We start from the raw sequence: 10917 nt of genomic DNA, 5'->3' as shown, positions 1-10917 counted from the left end.
AAGAAACAGGCCGACGAGAGGCAGGAACAGCAGCAGCATGAGAAGTGGGAGGGGTGGAGGGGATGCGCTTTGACAAGTGTGTGTGTGGGTGAGCGTGGGTGTGTGTGTGCCTCGAGGAGGAAGTTCAACACGCCATTAAACTCTGCATGCTTTTTGTGCAGAAAGCTGTTCAGGGAAATAAATAGGCGGAAGAGAATGAATGATTCATTTAGATCTATGGCTCACTGCCCAGGGCGGCATACTGCAGGGGGGTGACACAAGTCATGGGGACTAAATGTGAACATTTTCCTATATTAAAGGCATATTTATTCGTTTTTTTTCCTTTGCTTTTTGGTGTGGGTTTATTAACTTTGTTATTAACTGTTAACTATAAATTCAAATCTAAAATATCTTAAAAAAAAAAAAAACATTAAAAGCTGCTGCATACATCTTTGGAACGCCGTTTTTTTTTTTTTATTTGGCCCTTGATTTTACTTTATTACATCATGTTCTACTCACCTATATACGTCTTGTGTCATTTGGAGCTGTTCTGAAGATATTCCGTTTTGTTATATCCAAGTAACGTCTTCCTAGTCTTCCTATGGGCAACGAGTTGAAGGCACAAACTAAACTGTTCATAATTTATTCTTTATGGTACGCCAGCATTCATAACATGTAGGCAAATCACTGTCCCCCAGACATCTGCAGTTATATTTTTTATATTTATATCTTTTAAAAACAAAGTGGTGCATGTATGACGTCATCCACATGCTGGACTGGAGTCGTAACAGGAAGCCCGGGCCACAGGCGGCTACGCTCTACCCCTTCTATTCATTCAGCAAGCTAATCTGAATCGTTAAATTCCATTTCAAGAGTGAGATGATCTGTGGTAGTAGCACTAGATATCTTCCAGGCATGTGAGTAAACTGTAGCAGCAGTTCAGCAGACAGGAAGAATGAACGGTAGCCGGCGCGCACAGATTATGTCATACACACTCCGCTTTGTCTTTAAAAGATATAAATATAAAAAATATAACCGCGGATGTCTGGAGGACAGTGATTTGCCTACATGTTATGAATGCTGGCGTACCATAAAGAATAAATTATGAACAGTTTAGTTTGTGCCTTCAACTCGTTGCTCAAAGGAAAGATGCTACTTGGATATAACCGACCGGAATATCTGCAGAACGGCTCGAAATTACAAAAAACTCATATGGGTGAGTAGAACACTATGTAATAACGTAAAATCAAGGGACCAATGTAAAAAAAAAAAGCATTTTCCTTTAAATCAATATATCCAATGCAACTCGCTGAGGTTATGCCACTAAAGATGAAGCAAGTTCATTTAGAACTTGCTTTCTTTGAGTTTGAGGTCTGTGGTAATGGTGTAACAACACAAAAATAGGCCCATAAGCAACATTATGTGGGTGGGCCCCATATGAAGTACAACACCTGATAAAGGTTCAGTTTAGGGCGACAGTTCCATAAATCGGCCAAGAAGATACAATTATGAAATTCCCTGTAGAATATGATCACAAATCACAATTCATTGGTGACAGCGCACCACCACATGTTATTCATTTCACGGAGAAGCTTATCTACTCTCTGGATTACCCATAATTCCAAGTTGTAGTGTAAAAACTAAAATACTCAAATACATCGTGCTTTTAAGATCTTTATTGCGGTTTGAAACATATTTTATGAGTGTATTTTTTTACCAACCATCTAATGAACTATACACAGTTTTTAACATAGTAATTAAAAATACCACTGTCTGCTTTGCTATTGGTGTCGTGTTATAAACGCTCACCATCATGTTGAAATCTGGTATGTGTTGGGGTATAAATACGGTCCGGTGCGGTTAACCACTTCAGTATCAGGTGGGTTGAAAATTATTTTTTTTGCACCATTACATCTACTAAGAGACGTCCTAGTCTACGATTGCGTAGGGAGCCTCCCAGGTGTCAGTGATGGGGCCCCTAAGAGGCCATGGGCCCGTAAGCAACTGATGTCTCTGCTTACCCATATTTACGCCATTGGTCTGTGGACTTTATGTGGACCATATAACTTTTTTTTTAATTGCTTTTACTTACTGTAACCATATTAATTGATTTTCTTTTGTTTACCACACGTCATATATGCCCTAAAAGGTGTTATATAAAGATAAAGTTTATTTATAATGGTGATAATGATACATTTTTATTTTAAACACACTCTAGATTTGACATCACAGCTCAAAGTCCCAGTATACCATTATATTTGTCAGAATGTCCATTATGAATGTGCATTCCAAACCAGAACCAGATTCTTCATCTGAATTAATTAAATTGTAGCCCGTGTTCCTAGCTCCTATACCTTCATCTTCGGGGGGTAAACATAAAAAAAAAATATCCAGGGTAAGGAAGGAACTACAGGCTGCTGTGCTGAACAGGGCAGCCTTCAGCCCTCCAGATGGGTGATGTTTGTCAAATTTGCACTACAGCCTTTAAAAAAATAAAACTACAAACCTAAAACAAAAGGTACTCAAATGTGGCAAATAGCTGAAGCTCTCCATTATAAAACCCAGAACATATGAAGGTGTGCATTTGCCACACAGTGGACATATTAAGGCTGTGCTGTGCCTATTTATCATTGTCAACAATGGGTGGTGAGGTTGCTCGAGGACCCAGATGCGGAGTCGAGTGAAGCAGAGATGAGTTCTGAGAGGTTTAATTGTAGACCAAAGGTATTAGAGGCAAAAATCAGAAATCCAACCTAAAGTATTAAACAAACCAAGATCATGGAGATATCAGGGGAAAAACGAGTCTGAGGAGCTGGGGAGAGACGAGCAAAGTAGACAATACAGCAACGAGAAGGAACCAGCACTGAGTGACTGCAGAGGTGGAGTATTTAAGGAGAACCAAACAAAGGACGGACTAACGCGCTGAATGAGGAGCAGTTGTGGGTGGAACTGGCAAGAGGGAATCCAAGGGGAAAGAAAACAATCACAAGGGGGCAACAGAGATGAACCAAAGAATGCTAGAATATCATGGAAAATAAAAACAACTGATAACAGAAAACTGAAAACTCACACACAACAAATGAGAACCATAACAATCATGCAAAGAACTGTGGGAAAGCATGGTGATCAACTTAACATGGAGGCTCACATTGAAAGGACCCAGAGTGTATCCAAGGCATCAGCAAACCAATTAGTTTGCTAAAACCTCTAAACTACAATGGTTCTCTGGCCCTTTGGGACACTTGAGTCGGTATAGACGTGAAATTTACAAACTTATGAGCAAAAAATCTGTTTTACTGAAACAAAAGGAGCCTTCAGTTGACTAATTTTATGCTGTTTTTTTTTATATGAACTGTTGAGCTTTAGAAACCCAAACAGAATTTTGCCAAAACAAAGAAAAGAAAAAAAAAACATTTATTCAAGAAAATGATTTAATTGTCTCTGAAATGTATCTGTACTATTGGCTCGTATTGAATTTTTAGGAAATAATTTTTTGATATATCAATTTTGTAAAAGACTTTGATATGACATATGTTGTAATTTGATTTATCATATTTAATTTATTTGCTAATTTAATAATGACCTTGTAGATTATAAATCTCCTCTATCTCCATTCATTTTCAAAACTTGCTTGATTTCCTATGGGTGCATAAGAAAAATGTGCCATTGTTTATCAGCTCAGAAGCCAGCTATATTTGGTCAGTGTCTGTGAGGACCATCGCAGAGACACAAGATCACAGTCATTCACATGATTCTGCGCTTCATCTGGCACAGGGTGTTTTCAATCTCTAGATTATTCAGTGAAATCTAAGGACTATCAAGGGATTGTAGAGAGAAATGTGCTGCCCAGTGTCTGAAAGCTTGATCTCAGTTGCAGGTCATGTGCTCTGCAACAGGATAATGACCTTTGCATGTGCAAAATAGAGTAGCAGATGCAGATTTTTTCTTACACATGTGCTTAAATAAATATTTAGATCTTGTTCTGATGACCAAACTGTGAAAGCCTAAAGGCAGAGGATATGCACATTTACTTAGCACCAGTAAAGCCATTTATCTTTCCTGAATATGACTGCGCCCTCAATTTTGTGTCTTTTTTTTTTTTTGCACATCTGAAAGTCAGTTGCAATCTCACACACAAAACAAAAAATCAAAAGTTTTTGTGGCCACAAGGTAGGTGTTGGTATGTTAACAGGACAGCAACAGCCATGCACGTGTGAACATATCTGGGGCCATTTTCATAAAGTAGGTTTAACAAACTCAGACTCAAATCCTCAACTCTGAATTGATCTAGCCTAAGGTTGTAAACTCTGAGTTTTCGGTTTCAAAAAGGCTGCTGTGAGTTAGTTTAATCAACTCTGAGTATGTTCCCTAGGAGTCTTTATCACTGGAGGACCAATTTGATGAGTCACCATGACAACAGGCACCAGGAAGTACGAATTTAACACCACTGGAGATAGATTTTAATGCAGAATGGAGAAAAAAAAATTGAGAAAGGATTTAAAAGAAGGAGCAACAGATTCAGTTTGAGTCAATGTGCAAGAAATGTTTACATATTCCAAATGGCTGTTTTGATATTTATCAACTTGACTTAATATGCATTTAATATACCTGAAATACATTCCTTTCTATTCAAAATACTACAAATTATGACCAGTAACAGTAGGAATATGGAAATCTGATATAAATTTTTGGACATTGTTTATTTTAGATATGAAGCCTGTTGTAACCATGTTAACATTACGGGGGGTAGAGTACAGGTACAATGGTAGTGCATCAATGTATCTATTTTGTATCTATAATGCATCTTCTCATGTGGTTCCTCCTCATTTTATTCTGTCTTCCATTAGACAGTAAATACTTAGTGGCGTTGTGACTTTGCAGTTGTTTTCTATAATGCTGTTTTCACACATCAGTGTTCACTCACTGATTTCAAGTTCTGTTAAATACATGTTAAAAACATCTGTAATGCTGCAAATATGAAGAGGGATTGGGTCGTGTATGTATGTGATGGATTGTGAGGTGAAATAGTAGTGATCATCAAGATAACAATATGAAAGATATCTATATGCAGTCTGAGAACCATCTCCTTATAAATATCTCATTCTCTGTGAATTAATGCTGCTCATACTTTAATTGGAGCCTCGTCAAAAGGACATGCCATGTTTTTAACATCTAATGGAATGATGATGACCTATGAAATGGTTCTTTGCACAAAACTACAAGAAAGATTTCCTGACTAAATAAGGAAATAAAACAACTTGATTTACTCTAAATAGGGTGGAGACAGAGGACACTAAGTTTATCTAGGAAAACCTGCTGCTGACCAGGTGAGCTCTGGGGAGAATGTTACCACGGTAACAGAAACAGAGGTTGAGGAAACCGTCTTTGCAAAATGGAAAATCAGTTTCCCTGATTTCAGATTTTTAAGTTTTCAGAAAACATGCTTTGTGGAATCTGGATTGTAAGAAATAACAATAGTAGAATCATATTAGAGGTAAAAAGAGAAGTTTGCATAAGCTGGTGTAAACACTCTATATTCAATTAATCTGAAATGAAATACATCATGACTGAACTTAAGTATTGTGGCATTTTTACAACATAAAATAAATAAATAACCACCAGAAAACATTCATCAGAGTCTATACTCCCACAAACTGCCACTCTGGGTCTCTGAGCAGGACCCTTAACCCCCGATTGCTCCCACAATGGCAGCCCACTGCACCCCAACGGGATGGATAAAATGCAGAGGTAAATTTCTCCAATGTGAGATCAATAAAGTTCAGTTATTATTATTATTATATAAGGTTTTATCCTTTTCTCTCATTTAGTGTAGTTTTACAAGCCTTGCATAAGGCACAGTTATGTTTTAATATACTATCATGGTTCTATCTTGTTTTGCAAGATTTTTCAAGCATATTTGGTGAAGGTACTTCTGCTATTTAAAGTGTTATCTGGCTGTAAATTTAACTTTGTCTCATTCTCTGCTGGTGGGGCGTAAGGAGTAGACAAAGACATGTTTTTGAAGGTTTTATATTTTATCAGTTATTTTGAACTTTTGCTATTTTCATCTTAGGCTTTTGTTTGTAGCACTTTCAGGCACTTATATAGGGTACTATTACGAATAATATTTACCATTTTTACTGCTGCTTTTTTGTGACTATTATTTTTACCTTCCTCTCTATGGCTTAGAACATGTCTAATGTTTTGCCTATGCAATCTTGTTAGATCACAACAATCAGGTCCTATTTTTGTCCATTACAAATTACCTCCATGTCCATAACGAGATATTTTTATTAAGCAATTTGTGTTTTATTCAGGATAATCAAAGAGAGAGTCATTATACATATTCATACCACATTTTTCATTTTTTTTTCCATAAGAAAAAATAAAAATTGTGGATCCTTTCTCTCCCTTTTACAATTACGTATTCTTCCCTCTTGATCTAGCGCATAAAATTAAGATAAAATACAGTTAAGTTTGTGTTTAGCATCTCACTGTTCTGCAAGACTGTCTATCAGCATTTTCACATTATTTGCTCATAATAGACATGGCTGATCCCATAGATAAATTTGCTGCTTTGACCTGCTAAGCTCTGTTCTTATTGTTGTGCATGAAAACAACTGACCCACTCCAGGGGGAGGCTGCAGGACCTGAAATCACAGGAACAACCAGATAATTAAAACAGTCTCAGTCTCACAATAAAATGCATTGCCACTTGGCTTCATGAATCCAGAGACCTGTAAAAATAAGAGAACTAAAAAGTAAACAAGGATGTTCCTGGGTCAGGATAACAAAACTAAAAAAAAGACATTAAAAGGAAGGCAGAAGGTCAGAGATAATGCAAACCCTCTTAGATGTTCAATTACATCCAGCATAAAGAAGACAATTTCAAAGCCCTTATAAACAGTCAAGGTGAAATAAACAACTTCCCCTCTCTGTTCCTATAATGTAATCTGCAAATAAGCGATAAACACGATATTTTACATGTGTTGTTATATTTTATAAACATACAATAACTCTTTGGCTTGTGCAACAACCTGGATATTACTTGAACTGGTCCTTCTGTGATCATTTAGTCCTGGGGCTGTACTGTATGCCAGGGCAGTAGTTAGGCCCTCATGCAGAGGTGGACTTTTCTGAATGGAGCATGCATGTCTTATCTTATTAATTTATTTTTCATGTGTTATTTTGATCTTTACACGTGTATTGATTTATTTTCCCTTGAAAAGTTAAAAGAAGAATTATGATTAACAAAATAAACTTTAGCATTAAATAATGACTCAGTTACTTGCTTATTTGAAGAAATGCCCAGTTATTGTCAAACAAACCAAATCTGTTCATTTGTTTAAACTGATTCATTAACCTTTATTTCTGTGTTTTTTTTTCTGCTACCCTTTCTGGAGTGAACCCCACTTATTGCCTATTGACCGGGGAAAGGTTAAGTTTCATGCTTGTTTGGCCAGTGTTTTCCCTGTCCAACCAGTCCAGGAAGTTCAGACCTGCCTCTTCTCAAGGATAGACTATTGGAGGCTAAATTAAAATGAATTGTCACTATTCAAAAACTCACATATTTTTATCTTATATTAGTAGTAATTAATTTTTGCCTCCTCTGAACCTGCGGTGGCATATAAATTAACCATGCAATGAAGTTCCGATGGTAATAATTTAAAATACGTAACATCCTGATAACCTGCCATGAAACTTTTTAAAGAGACATTTAAAACTCTTTAGTTAGTTCTCTTATTTATGTTCCAGTTCTTGTTTTTGTTTGGTTCACAATAACTTGATTTAAATTTTGGAAATACAAATTAATTATTTTTACTCCCTAAACTAAACATGAAAACTATATCTGAAGATCTATGTAGATTTCCTCTTGCAGGACTGAGCTATTAAAAGAAAGGTGCACAATACAACAATTTTCTATGTTTTTTCATTTGGGTTGTCTAAAATAAAATTTTAACCTGTACTTAGATTTAAGCTTTATTAGAATGTGAGACAATCTTCTCTGAGAAACCAGATCACTTCAAGTGTCTAAAGTTGTTTAAATTAAACCCTTTCATATAAAAAAAATATTAAAAGGGAAAGAAAAATTATAACATACTGTATTTTATTAGTACAACATTCATAAATAGATGTTGTGCAATTTGCAATGGAATTTCTGAATTTCAGTGTAAAATGTGTCATTACAATAAGTGTGATGTTCAGAAATATCAAGCAGGAAGACAATGAATGGTAGTTTAACCCACAACACAGAGTAATAGATAAAACCTTAAAGAATATGAGGCTCTCACTTCAGTTTTAATATTTGGAAGCATGTTAATTACTACCTTCACTTTATTGTTATTGTTCTTAATCATTACTGTAAACCATTCCAGTTTTCTGAAATGGAGATAGAAGTCAGGAAAGCTGCCATAAACAAGTTCACTTGAATCCTAAATTGTTCTTCCAGCTCATGCATTAGACCAGTTTCATTATTTCTCTCAGTCTTTAGGCCTCTGAAACCTGATTTCTCCTTTCTTTTATAGTATACTTGCATCCTGTGTGCAGGTGGTGGTGTTCTTGCAAGGAAACCTTTTGGATGAATGTTTCATGGCACAGCGGGCACCTGAAGGGTTTGACGTCGGGGTGAACGCGTACGTGGCGGGTCAGTTTGCTCCTCTGTGAAAAGCCCTCTCCACAGACCAAACAGGAATACTGTCTGTGTTCCTTCAGGTGGTCCGTGTAGTTCTCCAGGTATTGGAAGATTTTATCACACTTCCTGCAGAGGTACGGCCTCTGGACTTGGACAGTGCGTGAAGAGGCCTCTACTAAATCTTCGGCAGTCTTTGTTGAGTGTTCTCTTGAAAGGGACGATATTTTGAAATCTATCGGATTTCCACCATGTTCCTGTTGGGTTTTGAGTGCATGGTTGTTTTTATCTTGTTTATCCTCCTGCTCTTGCTGTATCTGGGAGATATCCCCCACAGTATGATCCACAGTACCGCTAATCTCAAAAGCTGGGACGGAAATGAAGTCTTGGAAAACTTCATCCTTGTGTGCTATTGTGTTTCCAACACTTTCTTCTGACTTCAAGGTGTTAAGATCTAATTTTTGATCCTCTGAGGACTCCGTTGTAGCTTTTACAAACTTCCTGTTCTCAATGGTCTCTGTAATATTCTTACTGTCCACCTCAGATTCTTGGCTGACCCCATGCATTGCCTGAATAAGAACCGCTCCCTCTTCCTTTCCATTATCTTTCTGGATGCTGGTGCAGGGCTGGACCACATCCTTTTCCCTCTGGTTTTCCAAAGTGGAGCATAGCCAGCTTCTTTTAAGCTGATAGTTTTCAGTTTCCTTGAAGCATCTCGTAGGTTTATCCAAAAATATGTTGGGTTTAAGGTACTGTGACAGAGCTTGAGTGCATTTATCCATCACCTCGTTCATCTGGAAAACGCTGGCTGCAGTCAGGTAGCTGAGCAGCTCTGCCAGAGGTACCTGTGTAGTAAAAAAAAAAAAAAAAAAAATCAGATTTCATTCCATAAACATTAACACAGGATGATCAAATTTTGGGAAGCTTGCCTGTTCCTACTGAAGAAAAGTCTTCAACAGCATGATACTGCCTCCACCGTACTTCATAATTGGATTTTTATTTTTGGAGCTCAATTAGCAAAAATAGACAATCTAACGTAGTGGTTCCCAAATTTTCTTTTGCTGGCCCTCCTTTGATTTACAAAAACATTTTCATAACCAACTTCAATTTTCCCAACAATCTTAGGAACTTTAACAAACAAAAGTCAACTGCAGTAAATTGTAATTAAATAAACTGCAATTCTAATAAAATCGCAAACTATCAATTATACAGAATATTATTTTCTATTTAACTGTTTATTTTACTGTCCAACAAAATTTAACATTGCAATAAATGCATCTTTAAGTAAAAATGCATCTAAAAATGGATCATTTATTATATTCATTTCTACCAGTTCCCCCCTCTGGGAAACTGAGCTAATCTGAAGTGAGAACGTTCCATTACACCACTGTGACAGTGTTAAAGTCACACAGAAAAGGCTTCCTTCAGGTTATTACTGCTAATATTGCTTCCTTGTTACATCACCTCAAGGAGTCCAGTGTAGCAGGACAGCAGGAGCCTCTTGGCGACTCTCACACTGGGAACTGCAGCCACTATCATCTCTCCCTGGTCCTCATGGAGTAGGAACTGATCACGGAGGAAGTCAGAGGATGCTGCAAGTACCACCCTGTGGCCGTGGAAGTGCACAGACAGACCAGCAGAGGAATCTGGGCTCCTGAGGATGAGTGTGATATCACAGAAGCGATGCTGTTCTCTCAGAGTTCTCATTTTGTTCAGGACAGAGTCCCCATGGCTGGGCAGAGTGAAGTGCAGAGTGTCCAAGGAGTCTGGCATAATTATCTTCCTTTGACCAGAAATAACAGTTAGATCCCAGCTTTATTACTGTTAAAAGATTCTCTGTTGAGAGTCAAACATTTCTGTGCCATTTAAACTGCTCATACACTGCAAAAAATGGAAATCTAAATAAGTATTTTTTTTTTATTAAAATAAGTGCATTTTTTATGGAGCAAGCAAGTGAGACACTTTGCCAATGAAGAACAAGACAATTTACATTTAAATCAATAAAAAACAATTACTTTGTCTTATTTCAGCATATTATCTAATTACTTTATTATAAGAGTAAAAATGCTTATTCCATTGGCAAATCATCTTATTCACCTACTCAAATTAAGGGTAAATACAATTAATTTAATATTTCTCTAGATCATTTTTGTAGTGGATGTGCATTTTTTTTTTACAGAGCCTTGCAAAAGTATTTCCAAACATTGAGATTCTTAACATTTAGATGGATTGCTACAAAAACCTCTGTATACTGAACAAATAACATTGAACTAGTCCAATAAATCAATCGACTGTGCTGACAAAGGTAA

The 10917-nt window shown here is 36.8% G+C and overlaps 1 protein-coding gene across 1 annotated transcript; it reads right to left on the bottom strand.

The window, feature by feature from the left end:
* Positions 1-8466: 8466 nt before the first annotated feature.
* On the bottom strand, positions 8467-10381 carry LOC107088699 (zinc finger and BTB domain-containing protein 26-like). Its single transcript, XM_015381024.1, has 2 exons — positions 10073-10381; positions 8467-9453 (listed from the first exon to the last, which is right to left on the bottom strand). The coding sequence occupies exons 1-2, from the start codon at positions 10379-10381 to the stop codon at positions 8467-8469; spliced, it is 1296 nt and encodes a 431-aa protein (XP_015236510.1).
* Positions 10382-10917: the final 536 nt, after the last annotated feature.

Source organism: Cyprinodon variegatus, unplaced genomic scaffold, assembly GCF_000732505.1.
Source record: "Cyprinodon variegatus isolate N-32 unplaced genomic scaffold, C_variegatus-1.0 Scaffold227, whole genome shotgun sequence".
In the NCBI taxonomy this organism is placed as follows: domain Eukaryota; kingdom Metazoa; phylum Chordata; class Actinopteri; order Cyprinodontiformes; family Cyprinodontidae; genus Cyprinodon; species Cyprinodon variegatus.
Note: the sequence above shows the minus strand (reverse complement) of the source record. Positions and strands in the feature narration are given on the sequence as shown.

Coding starts and splice junctions, on each gene's coding strand:
- LOC107088699 (XM_015381024.1), bottom strand. CDS start 10,381: ATGCCAGACTCCTTGGACACTCTGCACTTCACTCTGCCCAGCCATGGG. Junction 9,454..10,072: donor GCTACACTGGACTCCTTGAG/GTGATGTAACAA, acceptor TTTACTACACAG/GTACCTCTGGCAGAGCTGCT.